This window comes from Etheostoma cragini, chromosome 21, assembly GCF_013103735.1.
Source record: "Etheostoma cragini isolate CJK2018 chromosome 21, CSU_Ecrag_1.0, whole genome shotgun sequence".
Classification (NCBI taxonomy): Eukaryota; Metazoa; Chordata; class Actinopteri; order Perciformes; family Percidae; genus Etheostoma; species Etheostoma cragini.
This window is the reverse complement of record NC_048427.1, coordinates 17,659,364-17,686,924: the sequence shown is the minus strand read 5'-3', so window position 1 is coordinate 17,686,924 and position 27,561 is coordinate 17,659,364. Positions and strand designations below refer to the sequence as shown.

The window sequence follows — 27,561 nt, the reverse complement described above, 5'->3', positions numbered from 1 at the left end:
GCGTGTGTGTGTGTGTGTGTGTGTGTGTGTGTGTGTGTGTGTGTGTGTGTGTGTGTGTGTTTCTCTTTCTCTGCTGTAGCAGTGCTACTAAAGGGCAGAATGACTTCTGCAAATAATTATTGACTAAAGCTGTGTTATACACAGGGGCATACAGTGTTGCAAATGTAGTCATTCCTTTAGTTTGGTCAGCAAAAAAAACACACACACACATACACACACACACACACACACACACACACAAATGAGGTATACCGTTGGGGTCTTAAAACGTATACAGCCGGCAACTTATATAGAAGACAAAGACTAAACATAATTTATTTAATGCCTAAAAATGTGTGCTTGTCATCACGTGACAGTGTGGAGGAGAGAGAGAGGGGTGGGGGGGGGTTGGCAAGTCTTTGCACCACGTGACCTGGTCACACATGACAGTAAGCGTCTGGCTGCATACACCGTGCCATTAGTGGAGCTTATGAAGCCCAAAGTGGCTGTGTTGATCTAGCCTAGTTATTTGATTGTCTGCTGTGTTTGTACTGTGCCTTTTGAAGGGCGTCTTCAGGTTTGCCTTCACTGACACAATATTTTTGTATTACAATGATCATAGGGACCTCTCTCTGTCTCTGTTCTTTCTCCCGCTGACATGACTCCATTACTGAAATGGAATGCCAGCATTACACATCAGCAGTGTAAAGAATGGCATGACTTCTTGGCACACATGTTTTAACATCTGCCATCTAACATAAAAACACACAGTAGATAAATTGATGCTCTATTGATCTCCTTTTTGGAATTACAATATACACTCTTGTTGTTATTACACTACACACAGGCCTGAAAAACACACACGTTTAGGTCCTACACATGTACTTATGGAGAGATGTCAGAGTGAGTGGGCTGCCAGTGTCGGACCAGCACCCTGAACGGTGTAAGGGGGTTCAGTGCCTTTCTCAAGAGCACCTTGGCAGTGCCCAGGAAGTGAACTTGCATCTCTCCAGCTACCAACCCACGCGCCTTACTTTGGTCCTAATTGGGACTTGAACCGGCGACCCTCTGGTTCCCAACCCTACGGACTGAGCTACTGCCATCCATTATTGATCAACACATATGATCAATACCAACGGGCTTATCTGCTAACGTTAGCTACCCACGTTACCTCGGAACAATCCAGCAAATAGACGGTACCCTAGGGTGCTGTTACCTGAAACAGATGATTTAACATTACCGCTCATTCTACACCCACTTTAGCAACAGAACTAAATTCTGAGGGAAGATTACTGTGTTTTTATTGTTGGTTTTTATGCACACCCCCAAGTTTTTAAAACGGTAACGTTAATACAGCGTTTCGTGTGCATCTCTACTACGTTTGTCGTAATGCCCGGCTTGAGACTAATATTCTTTCCAGATTAGATGAAAATCCTGCTATTCTCACCTCAAACCTCTTATTGAGAAACACATCCGAATGCAAAAATGATCAACATTACACACACGTGAAACAAAAAAATCATAACTGTGTTCTAAAGGAAAGAAAAAGAGAGATGGTCTTTGCTGTGCGGGTGTGCAGTTGCATCTCTGATCCAGATATTACATCATCTCTCTCTCTCTCTCTCTCTCTCTCTCTCTCCCAGGGAGCGCTGAGCACTGTGTGAACTCATTAAAGTCATTCACTGCAGACTCCCATCAAAGACACAAAGTGAATTCCAATGACCAGATGACACCCAAGGGCAGAGAGAGAGAGAGTGTGTGTGTGAAAGTGAACAAAGGGAAGGACAGAGGATAGAGGAGATAGTCAGCCATGCTGCATCATACCATTGGGAATATAAATGAAGGAAAGGATGTGGGATGCATGTAAAAAATTACTCTCACTGCAAACGTTCATTAGTTTAAAAGGCGCGGAAACTCTCTGGTCACTTCTCCGTCAGCTTTGCAAAACGTATGCTGAATGGTCTATTTTACAAATATTAGTTGTGCTTGTATGTGGTTGACGTTGGAAGGGGATGGCATGTGGCTATAAGCCTCCTGCTGACTGCTAGCCTGGCCAAAGGAGGAAAAGATGAAGATCACTATCACTTAAGACCTATGGCTACGATCCTGACTACATGGACAGACAAGACCGTCTCTGTGTGTCTATCCCCCCATCAGAGGGGGCTACCTTCTAGACAGTGAACGGTGGGCTGGGTGGCCTCTGCGCCTGTGTCTGTTTCCAGCTGGATGTTGGGAGCCTGACGGCCCCTTTTTGCAATCAGAACAACTTTAATTCAATTCATTTCAACTGTATTTATAGTATCAATTCATAAAAAGAGTTTACAGATAGAGCAGGTCTAGAAGACGCTATAATTTACAAAGACCCAAAAACTCTAGTAAATCCCCCCCAGAGCAAGCATTTTTAGTGGCGAGGAAAAACTTCCTTTTAGGCAGAAATCTGGGACAGACCCAGGCTCTTGGTAGGCAGTGTCTGACAGAGCCGGTTGGGGGTGTAATGAATAGCGGCAATAACAGTCACAATAAAAGATAATGGAACAGTGACTAGAAATAGTAGTTTGTAGTAGTTCATGGCATGGCAGGACGCAGCAGGGTATTACAGGGCCCAGCAGGACGTAGAAGGACTTTGCAGGACACCGCAGAGCGTAGCAGGATGTAACAAGGCATCTCAGGACGTGTAGCAGGACCACGGCGACAACCCTAATCCAAGGAGACATGCTGGGCAAGGACTCCGGGAAATAACTCCCCAAGAGCTGGGTTAGTAACCAGCATTTCGGGAAATGGATGCACACAAATGGAAAGAGAAAGGAGAGAGGAGCTCAGTGTGTCATAGGAAGTCCCCCAGCAGTCTAAAACTATTACAGCATGATTAAGAGAGACGGGGTAAAGAGAGGAGGCTGGTCGGGCTAGAACTCTCCCCTGCTGGATCAGGCTGTACTACCCTGCCTCCCTCTAGTTTGATTATATTATTGATTATATGATAAATGAACGATGGAATGTAGAATACGTACAGAAACGTACATTATATGATGCACACATTTAGTGTTGTATCATTTGGAAAGTTTTATTAGATCATTGTTGAAACACGTTACAAATCAATCTGCAGGAATGCGTTAAGAACTATTGTATTCACAGGACTTTTGCACTTGCGGGTATTTATTTGACAGACATTGGGTATTTCATCTTGCCCATAGAATTTACACAAAATGTACTATATCGCTATAGTCGTATCTTAGCATTCCCATATTAAATGTTGATCCATACAGCTCATTTTGACATACATGGATTGGCCATTGGAAACCATGGAGGTTACAACGTGGAGGTCGTTCCTGCTTTAAATGGAGACACACTGCTGAACTAAATGACAGGCCGCATGAGGGTGAGTCTGTCTGCCACCTCTGTAGCAAAGGCAAATGGTGCAGAGCCAGCATTAAAACTAATGGGACACTCTACTTTCTGACCCACACAAGTACGCACACACACACACACACACACTCTCTCTTTCATGCTGTGATCTGGCTAAGTGCCCATGTGCACACCAACATTATCCGGCAGAGCTGTCCTCTGTCCTAATTTCAGAGCAAGAGAGACCCAGACAGATCGTGTGTATGTTGAAAACTTAGGGTTTTATCTTAACCGTGTGTGTGTGTGTGTGTGTGTGTGTGTGTGTGTGTGTGTGTGGCATTTTTTCTTTATCTTTTTAGAAATGAATTCCTGGGGAGGTTTTGTCCGTAGCTGCTGCCAGCAGGGAGGATTTGATGGGAGAATCCGTTAAGAGATTCTATAAATAGCTTCCCAAAACCTTGTGGTCCTGAAGATTTGTGATGCATAAACTTGTATCATTTGTCACACATTTGTGTTTGTAAGTTTCTATTCACTCAGTTTCCCACAGATAGTCATTGGGAACTCACAGCTGAGAGAAACTGGTGAAGTGGTTCATATCATATCAGATGGCTTTTTGACAGCAATTTTGTTATTCAATCTGATAAATGGGCTGTACACTGATCAGATTACAGGCCAAACAGCAGATAGGAAGGAGTGTTGGAGATGATCGAGGGGATGTAAAGGGGAAGTCAGTGATTTAGAAGACGACAGACTGAGAATAAAAGTAAGCGCAATATCTTTGTTTGACTTCTCTTTACCGGCTGCAGACGACTCACGTCTTGCTACGTTACCTAGCAACAATGGCCCACTTTGGAAAATGAAACACACACGCACACACACACACACACACGCACACACGCACGCACAAACACAAACACAAATAGATATCAGCATGCATCTTGTTATCTGGTCACTGTAGTGGCTTTGTTCATGGTGACAGAAGAACAAAGGAGTGTGTGTGTGTGTGTGTGTGTGTGTGTGTGTGTGTGTGTGTGTGTGTGTGTGTGTGTGTGTGTGTGTGTGTTTGTGCGCTCACCATCACATGCAGCTCTCTCCTTTTGAAAGCTGTGTCTCTAAACTGTGTTCACCATTGTAATGCATCCATAACCCAGCTGGTCTTGCACTCCCTTGCTGTGGAGTACATCTACATCCACAGACCAACTAGAACAGTCTGGGGCTTGTGTAGTGTTCATGGGCTTGTTAGGAGAGTAGAGAGTACTGTAAACCGGTCAACTGTTTGAAATGTAGTTTTGGTGGAAATTGGGTCAATAAAAATTCCAGCCCCCGCCCCTCCCCTTTCTCTCTGTGTCCCTCGTTCTCTCCCCTAAGCAGATGGAGCTGGTCTGGTGTAATCTCCTGCCTCTGTGTGTGCATGTGTAATTATAGCTCACCTTTATGCAGGAAAAATGGTTTTCTCCCTACACTGAAGTAGTTCAGGCCTCTCACACACCATCGGAGCGGAACACTTAATCTCGGATTTTTAGAGGCTTCCATGTTTTGATGCCAGAAAATGAGCTTCCTCTACCACTGCACACATGTATTATACACACGGTCAAAATGGTTGGGGTTTTCTTGTATGTATCGTTGTTTGGGATTGATAGAGGATTTGATAGCAAGTGTGTGTGAATGAGACACACACACACACTTGCTTTAATCCTGCATCAGTGCAGCAGATGGACTGCAGTACTGCACAACTGCGTGTGTGTGTGTGCGCGCGGACTGTTACAGTAGCAGAGTGTAAATCTGCTGAGCGATGGACAGATTAACCAAAGCTGGTTTGTGGTCAGTTTATGAGTTCAAAGGTGATGGTTTGTGTGTGTGTGTGTGTGTGTGTGTGTTTGTGTGTGTGTGTGTGTGTGTGTGTGTAGCCTCTCATTGCCTGACCTGACCTATCTCCACAGTGCTGTGTCAGCGAGTATGGTCTGGCTAGACTGCTTATCATTCTGGGACAGGGGGGAAAACAATGTGGCTCGTTTGTATTTATTTAAACCAATCACAATCGTCTTGGGCGGGGCTAAGCCCGTAGCAGCGACAGAGCCCTTCAAAATAGATAGCTGGACTAGCAGCAGGGCAGCCAGCTCTATTTCAAACCATACACTGCATTCATCTAAATACTTATCTTACCCCTTTCCTATTTGCTAATTATTACGTCATATTCAACCACGTGTGTTAAGGGCAAATTGTTAATTTCACTGTGGCTTGGTCCTTTTGGCAAAGAAGACTTACCCAAGTGTAAAAGTCCCATTTCATTCCATATTTTATAAGGTCTTTCTTAGACAAAATCTACAAATAGGTTTTCAGTGGAGCATAGGTATCTGGCAGGGTTTATAAAAAGGCCCCTAGTTGGAGGGCTTCTCTGAACTTATTAGATCATAGGGTTTTATACGTGCAGCCAAGATCTTCAGGATCTAAGTATCACTTCTACACATGAGGCATATCTAATAAATCAATAGTCAAAAGTCTAGTGTCCTTGACATTTGTCATCCAACTTTCTCAGAAAGGAAGCTTAAGAATACTTTGGCGAGACCGTATGTGAGCATGGTCCACCAGTGCTGATCCACACACCCTCTAGTCCAGACCCAGTTAGTTTGGATTTACTGCCTTTTTATGTGTGTGACATGTACGTTGTGGTTCTGATAGTGGATAATTGTTCTGTATTATAATATATTTTATGTAATGTTTTTGACTGTTGTCAAATGTTCAATTTATTGGGCAATAAGAAAGACAAAAAGTCTTTATGAACATCAACGTCATTCAAAACGGCGATAACTAAAACATAAATACAACACACCATTCAGTGTGGATACACATGTGTATTGAAAACAGACCTTAGTACTACACAGACAAGAACATCTGCACTACTACCACCACCACCAAAGTGAACTATAAAATACATAAATGCATATGACACTGTTGTCAAAACCCACACAATCGATATATAGACAGACTTGCAGACAGCATCTTGGAAGTTTGTGATCAATACTGTATGGTGATGGAACTAAGTGCTGTCCCATTTCCTAGGGGAAGGGGTAGGGGTAAGATAGAGAAATGGGATTCAGCCCTAATCTAATAATGTTGAGTGTATTATTTAATTATTTAATCATTGATTCCTTTTGCACTTCTAAACACGCATGGTGCGACTGGAGGTGTGGTGAGGGTAAACAGCGGTGCTCTGGTGCTACATGACAGTGAAGGTGTTAGGATAGACGTTGCTAGTTACGAAATCGAAGAAACATGATGACACAGACGAACTTGGTACACTGGTGGTTTGAACCAAACCGATAAGTTACCGCCCCTCCCCTCTGAGCCTGCTGTTGCTGGAAAGCAGCTCTGATGAGAGCGCCTGTAAAACCACCAAAACAAAAACACGAAAGACCAGGGGAGCTGCAGATTTAGTGATCGTTCTCTGCGGGTTCGTCACTACGAGCAACCCTTTTTTTACATCACACGTGTCTTGTATAAAAGTATTAGTGCAGCATGCAGTAGTTTCTTAATCACTGTTATCAAACTGTACCAACGCAGTTGTGTATACTACTAGATCACTGTAATGATTCAGTTTCACACAGTGGCACTAGACACATATAGCATGTAAATATAAAAATCATGCGTGCTAACACTAGGTGGAAATTAGATCTGAGTGCGGGAACTATGTTTTATTGTGTTAAGCTCTGCTTTAGCATTTTTGCCCAGCCAGTTCTATGAAGATGGCTTTAGATAAAGAGTTTAAAGTTTGTTCTTTACTGATACGCTGTCTTAATACTGAGCTATAAGTAGAGTGTTAGGAATATGTGTGTGTTAGGAAATGACTGTCAATAAAGCTGAATTGAACAGAGCAGAGGGGGAGGAGTAGGCGTGAGACGGACTGCAATAGAGAGAGATGAGAGGCAGGGAAATTTAAAGAGAGCAAGTCAAAGAGGATGGTGAGTAAGAGAGAGAGAGAGAGGCTGCGTCACAGAGAGGGAGAGAGGAAGTGTGCGTGTGTGTGTGTGTGTGTGTGTCAGCCGGCCCTGCCTCCGTCCCTCCCTCCGTCCCTCCCTCTCTTCCCTTTCTACCCCTCCTTGCGTCACTAGCAGTTAAAATGTCGGCTGTGTAGCTCGTCGTCCGCTCTGCTTTCTCTCCCTCTTGGCCATCTGTCTTTTCTTACAACAAGAAGAAACCACTCACTATCTCTCTGTCTCTCTTTCTCTCTCTCTCTCTCTCTCTCTCTCTCTCGGCCTTTTTACCATCGTCATCCTGCATTTTCTTTCTTCCGGCCTCTCCCCTGCTCGCTGGATCAAAGCTAGTTTTGTCAAGTGCTTTTCCTTCAGAGCCATTGCTCCTTGGCATTGGTTGGAGCCGGAGGAGAGAGGTAACGTTACGCTTTTATATCCTCCGCTGTCGCTCAAATCGCTGCCGCTTTTCATTTGAAAACCAGAGTTGAGTTCGATCCAGGGGACTGAAGTAACAAACTGTTCTAATCTCTTCTGTCCTGTGTGTGTGTGTGTGTGTGTGTGTGTCAGTCCCTGAAGATGCTGTTAGCATGATAATCTAGCTTCGTCTTCTATGCCTCCTTACTACATACCTACTAATGTTGTGGTCTATACCTAAGCTTTGTCAAACGGGATCATTTGTAGTGTCGGTTGTAGAGTCGGACGGTGTCTTTAGAGCAATTCCACCATTTTACTTTATGCATTTAAGACCTCAAAAAGTGTAATAGTGCTATTTGATTGCAGTTTATTCTTTCTCTTTTTTGTGTGCCTAAACTCCGCTTTATGTCTCTGGCTAGGATCCAGACTTTTCTATTGCCCTGTGAAACCTAATCTGCCTCAAACTGTGATCTGGAATCACTGCACTTGTGACTGTATATATTTCTGTCTGCAAAGGGGAATTCAAGTTATTGCTGATATAATTAGGGGATTTGTGACCATGGCCTCTGAGAAGCTGTGACGGCTATGTTTCACCTTTATCTGACATTTTCTATAATAATTAATTGAATAATTGTAAGTAAAAAAGACTTTAACGTTTGATGTAAAGCACTTTGAATTGCCTTGTTGCTGAAAGGTGCTGTAGAAATACAGTTGCCTTGCCTTGCCTTACAAGCTCGGCCTGTCAGTCAGTCCCCAGGGCGTATTTGTTGTGCCAGTGTTGGGCCTTCTTGTCTCAGAAGAATTGTAATAGCACCGCAACCTCTTTTGCCTTGCCATTAATATCATATCACATAAATGGTGTCTGCATGAAGTTTTGAAAAACTGCAACTACACTTGAAACCACTTTATCGGAATCGTGACTCACTGTGACATAAACAGAACTGCAGAGCTTACTCCGACTGCGTGTGTGTGTGTGTGTGTGTGTGTGTGTGTGTGTGTGTTCGTGCTCCGCTCACTGTCAATATGCAGAGAAGACGAATAAGTGATGTAATTTAGTCGGCACCCAAAAAGTAGAGTTTGGTACCCAACCCCGACAATCACACCATCAATCGAACAGCCGTGCACAGCAGACCTATGTTACTCTATAACAGGATCAATCGGAGTTAAAGTGGTAAATGATTTAATGTTTCCAAGTACACGCTGTGTGTGCAGATGTCTGATTCCTAATCATACAGGATATGGCTCAGCCTTAACCATGGCTCACAGTGATGGCCAAGTCAGTTTCTCTGATTCACAGTATCTGTTTTCATCACGATTTTATCGCCTTTGAGATGTCAGAAAAACCCGTGACTTGTGCATGTGCATAGCGTATTTCACTTGCTGGGGGTCCGCCCCATGTTGGCTGAATCCCGCAGCGGCCCGGGTTCAAATCCGACCTGTGGCCCATTGCTGCGTTTCAACCCCCCAAAGTCAGTTAACTTGTCACAACGAGTACTACTCATTCTGTACCTCTGGTTGAACTCCTGTGTGTGAGAGTGTGAGAGAGTGGCCATCTCGGATTGGGCTTCACACATTGAATGGAAAATCTAGTTACCAACTGTGGACATGGAGTTTGAATGATGTGGGCGTGTACAGAGGCGTGTCATCAATGCCAGAACCCCTATTCACATAAGAAGGGAAAGAGGAAAATTCTGAATAAGAAACTATAAAACAACTGTTTTAATAACCAATGCTTTCACACTGAGATTTGCACTTCGGTTTAAGATAACTTGTGACTCGATAAATTGGTTATCGATTACATCATTGGTCCACATGGACCACTGAAGGGTCATGATGGCAGACCAAGGTGTGTGGGTTTACTTGTTTGTTTGTTTTGCGTTCATTATAGAAAATGCTGGTGTAACAAGGGAGTTTCCCCGCTGTGGGGATCATCTAATCTAATCTAATCTAATCTAATATAATCAATCAACTATAATTTGTGAACGTATCACACAGTAACACTCAGGTTCAGGCAAGGTTGCAAAATAATTATTGGACAGAGCTAGAAAACTAAAGTCCACTGAGTTTTGAACTAAAAGTCAGGATATCACAAGCCATGTTGCTAGAATTTTGAATTTTTTTCTTTTCTTGTGTCTCCCAACTTTATCAAATTGCTATACTAAGTTACTGGCGAACCCTTTAATGAGCTTTTCAAGGCACCTCAAGCCGTATCCTTGAGCAAAGATAACAGACTACATAACTCACCTTTGCATACATTGTTTGTCGACCTGCTTGGATCTTTTATTTAGAATCCTCTTCCGTACTTCCAGGTCGGATCCTCACTTCCTCTTTGTTGATTCACTTTTTGTTTGGCAGATGTCACGACTTTCTGAAACTTTTGCCTCACACATTAAATCCTTTGCAATTCAGTGATACAACACGCCATTTTGGAACAGATGGGCTGTCTTCTTTGAAGCAGTTTGTCTGAATAACAGCGGACTAGTTGGGCAATTTGGGATTGGATGTAACATGAGCTATATTTTAGTAGCTTTTTTTAAAGTTGTAAAGTTGAAAATGAAAGTGTTTTTTCATGTTCAGTCTGTAGAACCAGCGCTGTCACTGTTGAGCTGCAGTAGCTTTGTGGAGTAGAACTCCAGATGCTGGTTAGTTCCCTGTAGAGTAGAGTAGACTAACTTAAGGGTGGGGGAGTGGACCAGCGGGAGAAGGTGATGTGTCATCAGGGCAGGGTACCAAATTCAATACTTCATAGGCACCGACCTAAATGTTTCTAAAGTATCGAAAAATACCAAGTCATTCAATACCCAATTTCAACACCTAAGGAGTACATCTCATCAGTTAGCCAGTAAGAATGCTGCATGCTTCTACCAAGATCTAAAACTGTTTGTGATTGGCTGTTTAATGTTACACGAACAGAGACATGCAGGAAAAGCTTTCCCTTACCTCTACAGACCAGATCACTGAGATCCAGACAATGAAAAAGTTGCCATGTGGAGGCCAAACCTCACATCCACGAGTCTCTCAGGAAGAGGGGACTTCAAATTATTGCTGATATGATTAGTGGATTAATGATTATTTCATTGCCAGAAAATCTATTTCCAACAATTTTGACAACTGATCTTTTTTCATTGGTACTGACCTGCAGTATGTCACTCCGTAACAGGATCAATTCAATCCATTCTTAATCATGACATAAAATATATAATAGCATTAATGGAGAAGGAAAGGAAGTAGTTCTTGTTAGCGCTGCACAATTAATTTAATTGTATATCGAAATCGCAATATGGACGAGTGCAATAACCAAATCGCAGGGGGGCGCAATATTTGTTGATCGCATTCTAAATTAGTATTGCCAGGTACTTTAAATAGGCCTACCTGATCGAGTAACCACCCAGTGGTATTTCCCTCAAAATAAGCTCTTTTTTTTAGTAACCGTTTGATTGTACAATGAAATCTAGACCCTGGTGGGTGTTCTACCTGCACCAGTTAATCAGATGGCTTTCCAAATAATCAAGATCTTTCTAACATCCTGGGCGTCTGGGTGAGCACCCAGTACACTGATGACACGCAGCAGCTAGGGGTGGGAATCACCAGACATCTCCTGAAACTATTTCATCTTGATACTCATGCCACGATACGATACTGTTGCGATTTTAAACATGTTGCAATATTCAGCGATAAATTGCAATTTATAACCTTTTTCCCAACTTCTAATTTTTCCCAATTTCAAATGATGTCGCCAAAAGGAAACTTTGTCAACATCTGTTATATCTAAAAAGATACATTTTTCTGTTTGGTCATATCACTTCAGTTTTATTGTTGCAAAATGGGATTGTCAGGCAAAGAAACTGACCTACACATATATAATAAAAGATCCATACTTGGCACCTGTATATCAATATATAGCACAGTATCTCGCTCTCCCTCTATCTATCTCTGACATTCTTTTGGTAATGACCCCCCCCCCCCCTGGATGACAAAGTGTGTGTGTGTGTGTGTGTGTGTGTGTGTGTGTGTGTGTGTGTGTAATAGCAACTCTAGGTCAGTTGGTAATGCATGAGCTCCATCATCTTCTCTTCATCTCCTTTACATTCTGTTGCGCTTTTCCTTATCAATTATTTAACACACAATCTAGTCTGCAACACACACACACACACACACACACACAACAGCAGAGGATGTGTTGTGTGGAGACTTATCTGCTTTCTCAGAATGGCATTTTCTAACGACGTCCTTTTCAGATGTTATTCCTGCCTTGGAGCTTAAGTGTAAATATGTTTTGTCTTTGGTTTGTTATAAAGACATAAGTGAGTCTTTGTTTTTTATAAGTTCACTGGTTTTAATGTGTGCTGTGTGTTGACAGTAAGTAAATGTGTCTCCTCTCTGCTTATCCACTCTCCTGCTGCCTGTCTGGAAATACGCAGTGACAGAATGCTATTTCCTGGCACACTGGCAGATGTGACCCAATTGCGGTTGAGTGCGTGCGCGTGTATGTGTACTTTGGACAAGTCATTTTAAAGGGAATGAAGGAACTGTCATGTCCTTTCAATTTGAGAGGGAGGGGAATGAGAGCAGGGGTCAACAGATGGCAGCCATGCGCTGCGTTTAAAGCTGTTGATTTTAGAAGTAAAAAATTAAACCTCCTAAATCTAGGAATGAGAAGACTCCTATTTCCACCTATCCTGACATTTCTGAAGGCCTAGATGAATCCAGCACAGGTCTGCCTAATATCAGCTTCTTTAACCACAATTAACATTAAAGTATGTAAAATAACTTCCTGCTGTGCTACTATTTGGAGTCTTTTTTGTGTTCTTTCTTTAGCTGACAAATTTGGCAAAAAGGTGGTTTTCACAATGCTGGTTCTAATTCAGTTGATGAATTATTCTTTACAAATTTAACAATAACCCATCAAGACCAATTTGTTTCTAAATATAGAAATTCGAAGACTAAGAATCAAAGCCTTTACTGCTAGGTGTGAGTTAAGGGAGCCAGCCGGGAAATCAACCATTACTGAAAGACATAGTGAATCAGTCTTTACCAGAAGACAGACCTCTATAGTTGAGTACAAAAATTCATTTTAGCTCTTGAAAACAGCAGTTAGGATAGTCTCGCCGCAAAAGTCAATAACAACTGTTGTTGAACTTTTGATCCTATCACACAATCTTCCCTGTGAAAATTTAAACTTGAACCTCTACAATTCTATGGCAACTGGGCAGAGTCATCATGTGATATGAGTGAAAGGTCTAAGGTCAAGAATACATTTCAAGCTAAACCTAAAAATGGATGGATGGGTGGACGGATGGACAGTCGGACGGACAGATGGATGGACGGATGGACGGATGGATGGAGGGACAGCTGCATGGATGGACTGGAGGACGGATGGATAGATGATGGATGCATTGATGGGCGGATGGATGGACGGAAGGATGGACGGATGGATGCATGGACGGATAGTTGGATGCATGGACGGGTAGATGGATGCATGGACGGATACACAGCACGCAAACAGAATAAACATGAAATTAGAAAATAAGATAGAATACAAGAACAAATATTCAAAAAATATAGATGAAAAAATACTAAGTGTAAAAATCTCAACCCATGGTCCAATTACTAGCTTTTTATGGAACTTTCAACTAATGCTGAGCATAGCATAGCATTTATAATAAATAAACAACTTATCCAGCTATACACTATGTTTGCATGCATGCACACAAATAGTAGGAAGTGAGAACGGCAAAAAACGTCAGTCTCCATATTATATGTTCACTTTTGACTGCACCTTGGCTAAATAAACAAAACCCTTGCACTTGACTCTTTTTAGTTTAGCTCATTTTAAGCTTATGTGCTTCTACTTGATTCTTGTTGTCCAGAAGGGATATGTAATATTCCCTCAAAATATTTCAGATGCAATTTCTATTTATTTTTTTAGCAATTTGAGTTGAATTTGGACAACATAATTGTATATCAAGATATCGGGATATTTGGTTTCATTAAGATACAATTCCATTGAAAGACGATAAAATCTTATATTGAATTATCTCTCTGCCCTACTTTCAAGTACATTTTACAGACTTCGTCAGCGGATGAAGGCAGCATTTAAACAGAATAGATTTTAGCGCCAATGTGACCTCCACCTGCTGGGGGAAGTTGTGCGAGATGTGGATTTTGGATCACGATTATTTTGTTTGTTGTCTTATTTTTAAAGTTAGTTGTGAAAATTCGATCTTGACCTACTCTTGACTCCAGGTTTGCTTTTGCTGCAGCTTTTAACACTGTGTCAAGGGCTTTGTCAACAAAATTTTAAACAAAAGCTCATTTGATCAAACATTTTGTCAGAAGCTAGTAGGGCGGGCCTCTTTCTATCCAAGACCTGTACACATTTTATTCTGAATCCAATTGAGACATAGAGAGAGACATAGCCGCACAAATTGTCGACCAAATGTGAAATATTTGTTAGATAACGTAATACCTCCAGGCACTCCGAGCATTTCTTCAGCTGCTCAGTGTGTGCCAGATAAAACATGAGTCCTCCAGAACACACACGCAGCTGAGAAATGCTTCAGACCTATTCAGACCAGTTAGTCAAAGGTGCCTTTGACTGCTGGGAGCATAACAGTGTCAAGGCCCTTTAGTTTGGATCTGCTGTTGGGTATGAAGTGATGTTCCACCAGACATATTTACTACCACCTCTAGATCTACAAATGTGTGTCGACACAGTTGAGTCATTCTCTTCGAGATTCACCAGCATAGTGTGCCGGCAGTGGTTGTCACGGTAACAAGTCTGCTTTATGGGTTCTGTGTTAAAAGGCTGTGAGCCTTGCCAAGGTTCTCCTCTAACCAACATGTACACTAGTTACAATGAAAGAACACCGTTTGTAGAACATTTAAATCTCCATTGAAATTGTAGACCCATAAATTGCCTATTGGAATATTTTGCCCAGTATACCTGTTTTTATGTTTATAAATTGCCTATTAAACAGTGCCTACAACAATGTGTAGGTGGCCTAAAGCTTTTACACATACCTTTTTATGGCATAGTACAATACTAAGCTATTAAAGTATTTGTTGGCATGATTTTATCAATTGTGTCATAATGTTAAAAATACACTTAGGGGGTCGTTTAGCTCAGTTGGTAGAGCATGCACACATATGTAGAGCTTAATTTCTATGACTTCTGTTTCCTGCATGTCTCCCACCCCAACACACACACACACACACACACACACACACACACACACACACACACACACACACACACACACACACACACACACACACACACACTTTCATGACTGAGCTGTCCTATCGTTAAAGGTGTTAAATTCACATAACATAATGTTTAAAGCTACATCGTGTCACGTTTGTAGTTGATCAAAGATCCAAAATCTGTGTTGCCCCTTCCCAAACTTGTCCTTTTTTATAAATGTTGACCACCAGCATCAATTTCAAGTATTCCTATTGGATTGAAATTTTACGTTTGCGCTTGCATGATCCGAGGTACTAGACTCTCCATAGTTATGTGCCATGTATATTAGGCGGTAAGGGACACACAGGCCATACTGCTCTGCCTTTAGGCGTTTTTTAACCCGCTGCTGCTGTTAGCTGTTAGCGCCCCGGCAAGTTTGAAGAACAAAACACGGACGACCACATGTATTCAAAATCCAAATCCGTCTTCGTCGCCCAGAAAAATAAAACCGATATTGAAAAGACCAAGAGACCGGCGTTATCAGAAAAAAAGAGTGAACACTGGAGCTGCTTTGGACGCAGACCCCAGCACACTAGTTAATTATCCTGTGTCCGCGCCACTCTCTCTGACGCGCACTCCAACAACCACGGCTGATAGGAGACCTTTTGCACACTTTCGTTTTTTGAAGCGTGACGCCCACCGTAGCTGCAATACGTACTTTGAACTGCGTGGCGAGAGGAAGTTTGATTACGACATATGATCTCAACGCTAGATGGGAGAAATTCTTGAATGTAGCTTTAAAAAACAAAAAATACATGTGGGAGAGTGAATCCTTAGGATAAACTGGATCTGTGGATGGCTATCTTAGTGAGTACCTTACAGGCCAGTTAGCCTATTATCAATGTTTTTTTTTCTTTAATAGGCTGTATGTTGGATTCATGTTGACACATTCATGTTGAGACCTGGATTCCCTGTTGAAGGTCTCTGATGTAATGGCAATTAGTTTACCTTTGGTTGCAAGGGCTGTGTGATAAGCTTTAGAAATTCAGGGTTCATGTTGAAGGTAATCTACTTGGAGCAACGCCTTTCCGGATGTCTGTCAAAAAAGTTGAGCAACTTTCTGCGTTTTTTCCCCCCGTCTGTGTTGGCCCCACTGCTGCATCAACAGACCAGCCTCATTCAGGTGAATGAGGGGGCTGTGGGTTTCTTTACGCACAAAAAGTCTGTTTGAATCTGGCTTTTAGAATCCTGGATTTAGCCTAGAGTACTTAGATGTTGGGATGCTGTGCCATGTAAACACCTTATTTAAGTTTCTCATCCACACCTACTATCTGCTTTCTGCTTTCTGAACTTAAGTTATGTAGTAAGTATGTCAGTAAGGCAGAGGATACATTTGATTGTTGCTCTTGTGTTCTATGCTGACGATCCATTGGAGAAGCATTTTAATTATATTCCACATTCTCATCCCATTCCTCTATAATCATCAAAATAGGGAAATAAGTGTGCATGTTGTGTTCTACAGTAATGTTCCAGAGTAAGACACTCACCAAGACTCCGGGGGCCAAAAGAGACTCGCACTCTTAAATAAATACAATTGTTTTCCAAAATAATGTCCGGTTGTGTTAACTTTGCCGTCAGCTGCATTCTGTCAGTGTAGGCTGGACATCTGAGATGTAGACAGACAGAAATAGAGCTGCACACACCATCATGTTTTGCTTACAAATGTGAAAGTGACACACACACACACACACACACATACACACGCACGCTTGTCTACTCTAGCTAGTTGTCCTAAAACAGGAAATAAGAAGTAATGTGGTAGTAGGTAAACCTCAAGACAACGTCTTCACCATGATGACTATAGCTGTGAATAGTTTGACTGCACATCAGTGGAAATATGGAAATGAGTGGAGCCTGGTCTCTGCCTCGTGTGTGCAGTAACAGCTGAGCTCAGGCCGCAAGCTGACAGACATCATCTGTGTGTGTGTGTGTGTGTGTGAGAGAGAGAAATTGCCAGCATCAAAGTGGAGTGTACTGCCTTTGAACTGTCAGACTTCCTCTACTTATTAATTTATTCATTACTCTGGAGCTATCCTTCTATCCCTTGCTCTGTCTCTTTCTCCTCCATCTCCCCCCCCCCCCCCTCTCTCTCTGCCACATTTCATCATGTCTCTGCTTTTCCTCCCTCTAATCTCTTCTGTCTCTGTCCCTCATCTCTCGTCCTTCAATGCCTCAATTCTCCGACACTTAGTTGAGTGTTTTTTGTCCTTTAGAAGTGGAGCTACAAAAGGCAATATACACATATTCTTCATTACATGTTTATTGTAGACTTAACCTAAATTAGACCAGATTCCCTACTGTCCTAATTGTCCTACTGATGTTATTATTGGGTAATCGTTTCTGTGTTGACCATGTTGTGTCTTTTTTGTGTGTGTGCAGGCGTTTAAGCCAGTGGTGGGGAAGAGCCTGTTGTCGTCAGTAACAGCGGTGGAATTCTTGTTAGACCGACAGCTGGACTTCCTGTCTGACCATTCGGCCTTCCAACCCTACCAGGTAACAATCATCCTCACACTCAGTGACCATCAAGCCTTTCTGAATCTACCCGCTGTGCCTGATTACTGCAGATCTTTTGTTCAAGCAACATCTGCAACCACCAGCCTTAACGGACCATGTATCTGTAAATTAATCCTTAAAGACATCTGATACCTGCAGAAGAAGAATGATGACTTCAGGCTGGATGACAGTGGACTTACTTGCTTACTTTTTTGCTTTCGTGCTTAGAGTTAGATGAGAAGATTAAAACCACTCTCGTCAGCACAGTAAATATGAAGCTAGCGCCACATGTGCACATGTGTTTGATAAGGATTAGCCTCATTTGGCTATAAAAGTATGTAGAAATAATACTTGCTTTGCTATTAAGAAAAAAAATGCAGAAATACTGTCTGTGTTATGCATTTTGTTTCCATATCAGATCCGAGCTACCTAAGTAAAAAGAAAAGGTTTTCTGTTGGCTAAAAATAGAACAAAAAATATGTCCTTTGGCAGATGTACACGTTGTAACTGGATTCGCTAACGAAGAATTAGTCATTCACAATTAGTTCTAGGCTGGATTCTGCAGCCATGGAGTGCCGTTGGCTCTAGAGAAGCAGCCAGGGTTGGGCGCTGTGTCCCATATGGATCCGACTCTGCCAGGGTTTGATGTGAATATAAAGCCGACATGCGCCGCCACAGTCTGTCCTCTGAGTGATTTTACACATGACTGTTCGCTACTGAGTTATAAATTACACACACCCATCCACACACATTATTACTGGCTGATGCACAGACACACGATGGATACTGTAGCTTTACAATTGGCTGTAAATATTTGAGGAATGTATACTTATGTAATGCAGCTGTGCATTTGATTGTGTGCGTGTGTGTCTGTGGTCTGAAGCTGAACACAGCTTCTTGTGTTATTGTGCTGGCTGGAACACTGTGTTCCACTCAGTGTCAAGCAGGCGGGAAGACTGTGTTCTGCACATTTACGTTTAAGTCATCAGTTTGTGCTTAAGACAAGTCCAACTTCCGAGAGAGAGAGTCTAGTTATATTTTTTTCCTTTTTGTAGATCCACTAGATTCGCTGTTGCTGTGTCCTCTGGTGACTCAGGCGTTGGATCTGTGCAGTAGTTTCTCTAGCTGTCCATTAGGGGTGGAACGGTACACAGGAGTCACGGTTCGGTTTTATACAAAGGAGGGCGAAACAAAAATGCAGAAGGCATTTTTAATTTTTTTATTGTGCATGTCTCAGGTTGTACAGCCTATTGTCATACAGTCTCTCCCCTGAGTGTGTGAAGGAAACAGTACATACCCCACATTATCCAGACTCGAGCTGGAACTTGTAAACAATACAATACAATCAGGTATAACACTGAAAATGCATCATCTCTTGTTCATGAAAGTGCATAATAACAACAAAAACTGTGTGGACGAGATAGCATGTTGTAACGAGGTTTGAGTACATTTGCATTTGTGTCTAAAGGCTGGTTAGGCACCGTAGAGAGGGGAAGTTGAACAGTTTTTGGCATGTCTGTCGGATATGCGTAAGCATATTAGATGTATTTCCGCTCAGATACCCGACTGACGGCTTAATAGCTGAACAACGCCGACACACAATCCTCGTCTTACCCACCACCCTCTCACTTGTACTGCTGGAACTGACCCGAAGGCCCGAAGTTTTCGAGGCCGGGACGGCACCGGGCGGGAGGGCATGACACGGGCGGCTTCAGGCTGCAGGCATACAGTCTCGAAGTTCTCCCAAACTTGCGTTTTAAAGAGGCTGGCAGGTCTTCTGGCTCTTTTGGGTCGCCACCACTCGCTATACTCGCCCTTGGTGCTGCTGTCTCTGACTCACACACTCAACTGTCGTGCTGACGAAACTGCATGTAGGCGGAGCTCGACTAGCCTCAGAACTAAGGCGGGGCTACAGATGAACTTTCCCTAGAACCCGCTTATCTAACGATAGTTCCACGTTACATCAATTCATTTGCACGCAAGTTTTTTTTTTGTTTTTTTTACCGTGTAATTAAATCATTTTTGGAGATTATTTATCAAAAATGTCATTGTGTAAAAAACATTTTGTTAAAGCACCATTGGTCAACACAACAATATCGTCGCAATATTGACATCAAGGTATTTGGTCAAGAATATTGTATTATTTGATTTTGCAGTGCTTTGTCATAGCCTAGTCTGATGCAGGATACTGCCTGCATGATCCCCAGTGTCTTGTCCTATTTCCCGTAGAAGGCTGGCATGCACACATGCAAGCATGCTTGCACACACACACACACACACACACGCACACACACACCTGACATCTGTGACAGTGACAGCCTGTCGACTTATTGTGGAGTCTGGCATGACCTGGACATAGCTGGACTGAGTCTTACATACTAACGCACAAGCACACTTCTAGTATGACAGTTGAAATGCGATCCTTAAAGTGTGTCGTAAACTAAAAGGTTCTGTGTTAGGAAATCAGTCCAGACCATCTGTAATGTTGACCTAAAGTAAAGCTGCCAATGTAGACAAATATATTCTCTCCTCATATCATGAACCATAGATAGTACTATACACAGAGTGACTAGGGTGACCAGACGTCCCGAAATCCAAGCAGTTGTCCCGATTCCCAAATGCTGCCCTAATTGTCCCGGAAATTAGAGCTTAGTCTCAAGACTCCTGAGTAGTTATAGTCTGATAGAACATAAAGTACTGTTTATGGTGAGTGAGTCGTCCTTTAGCGAGCTCCTGTCATCGTCTGATTGGCTGCAACAGTCCGTAGGCCCCACATGGGTGTCTAGGCGCAAATTTTGAAAACACGCATTATTATTTTTCATTCAGTCATTGTTGAAATGGAGGCTGGTGTCCCAGGACCTGATGAACACGTAGCAGGAAAAAAAAGAGCAAATAAGTCTCTGCAGGTACCAGGAGGACTGGGTGGGGAAATACCTCCGGATTACTGCAGTTTTACGTGATGCAAACAAAGCGTTTTGCAATACATGTAGGAAGGAATTAGGTATTTCACACAGGTTGGGGGGGGATTAGACGTCAGGCTGCATGCCAACTACATCTAATATCACAGCTGTACAGACCAACACTTTGTGTTTGTTTTGTTTGTTTCATAACGACACTTGAACCCCCATCCCGTCCCGAATTGTACCCATTCTCATCTGGTCACCCTAAGATTGACTGATGCATATTGTTATTGATTTATTCATTTGATCATTCAATTATTCAATCATTCATTGTCTCTTCAGCAGTTTTTCAACCAGTGTAACTTCACCCAAAGCACAGCCAATCATTGGTGTCCCAGACACTGTGAAACCAATGGCCTTTGTTACACACCACACAAAAACAAAAAGATTAAACGTGCAGTGACAAAACACACCGAGGCCCCCAGATCTACTTCTAAACTAAATGCAGTGAATTGTGTAGCGGCTGCTCAGACACAGAGCAGAGGAACGTACTAGCCCCGGCCCAGGGATTTTCATTCATTATAGTGGAAGCGTAGTGTTGGAACGTCTGCTCGTTACGGGTGCAAGGTAGCCAGCCCGTAACTTAAAATGAATTTAACTTTTACAGCAAGGAACGAAAAGCAAATTGCCTGTATGTGTAAAAACAGCTTTATCTCGGGCATCCATTCTTAAAAAATATACTGTATATATATTATATAATATTATTTTGGCATTCCTTATGGGTGGGGCAGGGGGTGGTTGTGACATTTCAAGAACAATGGTAAGGGAAACACTGGAGACTGGATCACCAGATAGATACTAACACTGTATCTGTAACACATGTATCGTACATGATGAGGCCATATTTTGCTTTAAATGTCCCATATATTAAAACCTTTTACTAAAGTATAAACTAATACCGTATACTGTATTGTGATGGAATTGTAATGCGTTGTTGTGGCTTTTTGTTAATGCCTTTTCAAACTGAGCATCACACTAGAACACACACACTTCCACTTCCACACTTTCCCGGTCCCCCACATCAGCAGTAACTACACCCATCTGAAGTGAGGGAAAGTGGTAGCCTCCCTCTCCTGGCAACAACACCAGAGATGTACACACACACACACACACACACACACACACACACACACACACACACACACACACACAGATTCCTCCATTCTTAAAACACTAAGCCCACACAGAGCTGCCTATTCTTCTGGAGACCTTTGAACCCCACTGAGCAGTAAAAACAGTGTGACTCTCTCTCTCACACACTCACTCAGAGCGATGAAGCTGTGGCCACTCCCCTCTCTGTTTTTCCAGTTGGACAGGAAGACCAGAGGGCGGAAGAGGAGGGAGGGAGAGGGAGGGGGCTACAATCTGTTTGGCATAAACTGTACAATGAAGTCACTGTTTAGTGGGCCAACCCAGGCTGTTGTGTGTGTGTGTGTGTGTGTGTGTGTGTGTGTGTGTGTGTGTGTGTGTGTGTGTGTGTGTATGTGTGTGTGGGTGTGTGTGTGTCGCTAGAAAGTTATGGGGTGTGTTAAGGCAGAAGGACAGGCAGTGGAGAGTAAAACTGTTAGTGCTGACTCAGTTTGACCTAACTACACACACAGAGCAGTGTGTTTTCCAATGTATTAGGCTGCTGGTACACTCGTACTCTCTCTCTCTCTCTCTCTCTCTCTCTCTCTCTCTCTCGCTCTCTCTCTCTCGCTCGCTCTCTCTCTCTCTCTCAATTTCTCTCTCTCTCTCAATTTCATGTTGCTTCATTGGAATGACAAAAAATACATCTGTGTATACATATAAAAAAACCACAAGGAATAAATCCATCTGATATTATAATAATACAGTAAAGAAGATACTTACATTACATAATACTGCATACTAAACTATATATACAGTTTACTATACTCCACTATAGTGTACTATACTACTCTCTCTGTCTTTCCTTACACTGCCACCTCCTCCCTGCTGTTGCATACTCACCCCAGTGTCACGTTACTTTGACAACATCTCGTGTGCTACACACACCCAGGCACACGCTTAAAGAGACACCTGTGGTGTTAGGTCACACTGTTGCTAGATATAGAAGGATTGCCTTACATGTGGTTGCTAGATCACTAACTACCAACAAAAGGGCCTCTCATTTGAGCAGGCAGCAATTGATTTGGCCCAGTGAAATAACATCTGTTAGTAGTAGATTATCAACCTAAATTCCATAACTTTTCCAAAGGACCAATGGAACGCATTGCTGCTTTGTGGTCTGTGTGCTCCATTAAAGCAGAATTCTGTACTATGTAGATTTGACTAAAGATGGCTTTCAGGGAGACATAGACACCAATCTGTAACATTTCAAATGAGTGTCAGTTGTCTGTGACTGTGTTTTGGTACTTTAGGAAAGTAACATTGTGTCCTATGTAAAGCTGAAAATTGAAAAATTGACACATTTTATTTCTGTTGCTGCAACAGTGTAGAGCTGCCAGTTGTATCATAAAGGAGCTTGTCAGGTATTTTCAGCTTTAAAGGTCCCATGACATGGTGGTCTTTGGTTGCTTTTATATAGACCTTAGTGGTCCCCTAATACTGTATCTGAAGTCTTGTTTATATAGACCTTAGTGGTCTCCTAATACTGTATCTGAAGTCTTGTTTATATAGACCTTAGTGGTCCCCTAATACTGTAAATGAAGTCTTGGTAATATAGACCTTGGTGGTCCCCTAATACTGTATCGGAAGTCTTTTTTATATAGACCTTAGTGGTCCCCTAATACTGCATCCGAAGTCTTGTTTATATAGACCTTAGTGGTCCCCTAATACTGCATCTGAAGTCTTGTTTATATAGACCTTAGTGGTCCCCTAATACTGTATCTGAGGTCTCTTTCCAAAAATTCTGCTTTGTTGCAGAATTCCAGCCACTAGAGCCGGTCCCACAATGAGCTTTCCTTAGTATGTGCCATTTCTGAGTCTGTAGCTTTTGAGGATGAGAGAGGGAGGGGGGACAAGGTGGAGGCTGGGGGTGTGGCCTTGACCAACTGCCAGTTAGCTTGTTTGAAAGCCATGATGTCTCCCTATCATGGGTGGGCCAAATTCGCTGGGCGGGCAGAGCAGAGAAAGGGGAGGTAACTTTGCCCCTTATGACCTCATAAGGGGCAATATTCCAGATCGGCCCATCTGAGCTTTCATTTTCTCAAAGACAGAGCAGGATACCCAGGGCTCGGTTTACACCTATCACCATTTCTACCCACCGGGGGACCAAAGGCATATTAACGTTAAAAAACTCAAAGTGACATTTCCAGTCATTTGTCTTTGTCACGAGAAATGGTCATATCAGCATTTGTAGCTTTTATAAATAAATACAATGCAAAATGAGAGTGAAAGTTCAATCTCAACCATGGAAATACTATTTTGAAAAAAAGTCATTTTCACTCGCTATCCCCCTACTGGCTTTTTCCACAGAACACATCTAACACTCTTCATCAGCATATGAAGTTTGCTTAGTTTTTGTTGCGTAACTTGTGCTATGGTTCTCCAGTCATGTGATGACAGTTATAAGTTTAGAGTATGGTTTAGACCTGCTTAATATGAAAGTGTCAAGAGATAACTTCTTTTGGGATTAAGCTTGATTTTAGATTATTTTGTTGAAATAATAACTGATGTAATACCTCACTCTTCTACTGATAACTAAACCTAACCATAGACAAACGGAAATTAAACACTGAAAAAGTAGCTGTTCAGAAATAAGTACATCATTAATATTATTATTATTTCAATTTGTGCACATGTATGCATACATATGTATACATACACCAATGTACATTGATATATTGTCACAAAGAATAAGCATTCAAACATGTGATACAAGTTTTATATACTGGTACCTCACATTAATACATATATCAAGAGAACAATCCAACTAAGGCTACATTTAGATTTTTAAACAGAGTTCTGTGTGTGTGTGTGTGTTATGTGTTTCTGTATTTATCTATATTTGTTTATATTCTATTAATGTGTTTATGGATGCACCTTCACCCCAGCAAAATTCATATTAAGTGCTACTTACCTGCAATTAATCTCTTTCTGATTCTGATTTAAAGGATTTTAATGTGTTGTATATAAAATGACATGATGTGCTGTGATAGCAGATTGTCTCCGTCTCGCCCCCCCCCCCACAACTCTGCATATCCTGATCACATGCTTGAGCCGCATTTGAGATTTCTAGTGGATCCTTTTTTTCATGCACTTTATTCTGTGCTCATATTCCATTTCGCTCCAGACCAATCGGTGGTCGAGGTGACCGTGTTGCCTTAGCAACACAGTCTCCGTGTGTATCTTGTCTAAACAGGCCAGCAGTGAGCCAGAATAGATTGCAGTGGTGTTAGTAGAAATAGACTCACGGGCACATACATGTGTGTTATTTTCTGTCACATAGTTACAGCATTGAAAGTGAGAGCTTTATTAGGGTGTGCAACAGTTCCACTCACATCACTGTTGGCAGATCCTTGAGCTTCAGTGTTGGCAGTATTTTTCAGATTAAGATTAAAAGAAATGGAAAATATTAGGTGTACATGTGAGCAAAGCTGGTTATATCTTGTCACGCGAGCTTAGTGTGTTCTCCTAAGTTCAGTTGATTTGAGACAGAACAAACAGTAGATGACAGCAGGATGACCTTGCTACACATTGCTTTGTAATACTGAGTGTATTTTGTTATCAAGGCAAGGGCGCCAGATTCACTTGAGAATGCAAAAAGTACCCTTTGTCAAATCTTTTGTGGTATAAAAAAATAAAAAAAACAAAGATCGTGCTGTTTTGTGTATCGTACATTGATTGCTCGTGTGTGTAGGATCAACTGGACGGATTGAGCGTTTTAGTTCGCAGTGGTAAAAAAATAAGCATCAGAGTGACAAATTGTAAGAATATATGCGAGAAGTACATGCCGACCTCTGTAGCAATGCATTCCAGTGTGGTATTTTTAGTGTGTATGCCGGTTTAATTTGGAGCTGAGCAAGGCTGGGAAACTAGAACACTGCAGCAGAGAGAGAGAGAGAGACAGAGACAGAGAGACACAGACAGACAGAGACAGAGACAAAGAGAGAGGCTGAATAAATACATTTGATATATTATCATTTCTATTTTGCTATTCTTCTTTATTATTGTTTCAACATACCCTTTAAGGGACATACTTTGTTTAGCATCTGCAATTATATCAGAAGTATCCTGTTTACTGCATTATTATATCAGATGGATTTACTCCTTGTGGTTGTTTACAAGTATGTTTGTTTTTATGCTTTGGCAACACAAATGTATTTTTTGTCATGCCAATAAAGCAACTTGAAATAGAGAGAGAGAGCAATGTTAAATTGTTGTTTTTACTTTGTAAAGCACTTTTGTTTTTGTTATTTTTGAACACGCTATATAGACCAATTGACATTTATATTGCCATAAGAACCAAATATTATTTTTACTGCCTACACTGACGACAAAAAGCTTTCTTTTCTAATCTACGATAAACGTAAGGCATGGCTAGCAGCTAAATATGTCTTCTCCTGTCACAATATAAGGCAAAATAAGTAGAGAATTTGATATATTATCATTATTATTGTTTCAACATAACCTTTCAAGGACATTATTAGTTTTTTGAAATTGAAAAATAGAGAGAGAGAAATGGGAGAGTGAGAGAAATCAATTACTTTTTAATATTCCAAATTTTTTGGAGCTACATAAACAAGAGCGACCCTGCCTGTTACATTACAGTGCACTTTTATAACGCAAAGGGCTTTGCGTGCCCAGACCTGAACATAACGATGAGTCAGCCAACTAGTCCAGAGGCTGGCTGACCTTTCACCTACTGACATAAAAAAGCACCAACACTCAGAGTAGTTACGCTGTGACTCACAACATTTGACCTAACCAAATTCAAACTAAGAAAAAGGAAAAAACACATTGCTTAGGGGTCAGGCGGTAGAGAAGGGCAGACACAGATGGACCTGGCTGCCCAGAAACGACATCAATGTCATGATGTGATTTCCAAAATTTGAAGAAAATTATCCCTGATTTCCAAAGTCTGACAAGAAAGACTGATATAGATATAGTATAGACTGTCTTGTACAAGTATTAGCCCCACTACAAACATCTCTTTAACTCATTATAAGCACATTTTGGTGGTTGTCTATAGAATATTAGATATATTCTGAATCAGCCATTCATTAGAATGCAGACAAACTTGTGGCAGGAGGGGGGAAATGTCCTGCTATGCAAATGTATACATCATTTTTGAAATATGACTACAAGTGGTGTATTTTTTTGTTCATCCACGATTCACATTTGCAGCTTCACCTTGAAGATTTTACCCCCAAAAAAACAACCTTTTGCCAAATGATCCCTGTACACACACGCACACACACATACACACACACACACACACACGCACACACACACTGTGTGCTACCAGTGTGGTGACTGTGGTTTGGTTTCTTCTTCCTCACTCTGTTATCTGGGCCGCTTTAATCTGCGTCGCTGTGTGTGGAGAGTGCAAAAGAAAGCATTGCTCTGAGAACCATACCATAGACACATGTTAAAATGAAATACAGCTATCATATAGCTTTGATAAGCCACAGCGAAAAAAAAAATTCTCACTTCTCAATCAGTACAAATACCACATTGTGTGTTGTGGCTGTGCTGAAAGTGTCGATAGAGAGCAGGAGGAGACAGAAACGGTTTAACCAGCTGAGATTAATCAGCGACCAATCACAAGCCCGATTTCCACAATGCACAACGTTGTAGTTTGCCACCTGAAAGGGAAAAATAGAGTGTCAAAGCACTGTTGCTGCTGCATTTTAAGATGTGTCCTTATCTTGAGCTTATGTTTCAGTGTGTTTAATGCTGATCCTTTGATATTCTCTGTGTGTGTGCTTATGTGTGTGCGCGTGTGTCTTTCTTTCAGGATGAGGTGGACAGTCAGAACCCAGTGTTAAGAGACAACCACCAGCTCCATGAAGAAGTGAGGGGCTGGCTCAAAGACCAGAAGGTGCAGGAAATTTTTATGCAAGGTAAGCTTGTTATCACGCTGATTATATTTCCAAGTATTACACTTTGTAAAAATCAATGCTACAATGTATAAAGCATAAAAAGTAAAGAATTGTTAGTGATGTTCACTCAGTCTGCTCAGTCATCTTGT

General features: G+C 41.8%; 1 protein-coding gene across 1 annotated transcript in view; it reads left to right on the top strand.

Annotated features, from left to right (window-relative positions):
* Positions 1-27,561, top strand: part of jmjd1cb (jumonji domain containing 1Cb) — a 118,309-nt gene that overhangs the window by 58,868 nt on the left and 31,880 nt on the right. Inside the window, exons 3-4 of the mRNA XM_034860104.1 lie at positions 17,332-17,445; positions 27,328-27,433. Coding sequence (XP_034715995.1) covers positions 17,332-17,445; positions 27,328-27,433 — 220 coding nt within the window. The remainder of the gene's footprint in view (positions 1-17,331; positions 17,446-27,327; positions 27,434-27,561) is intronic.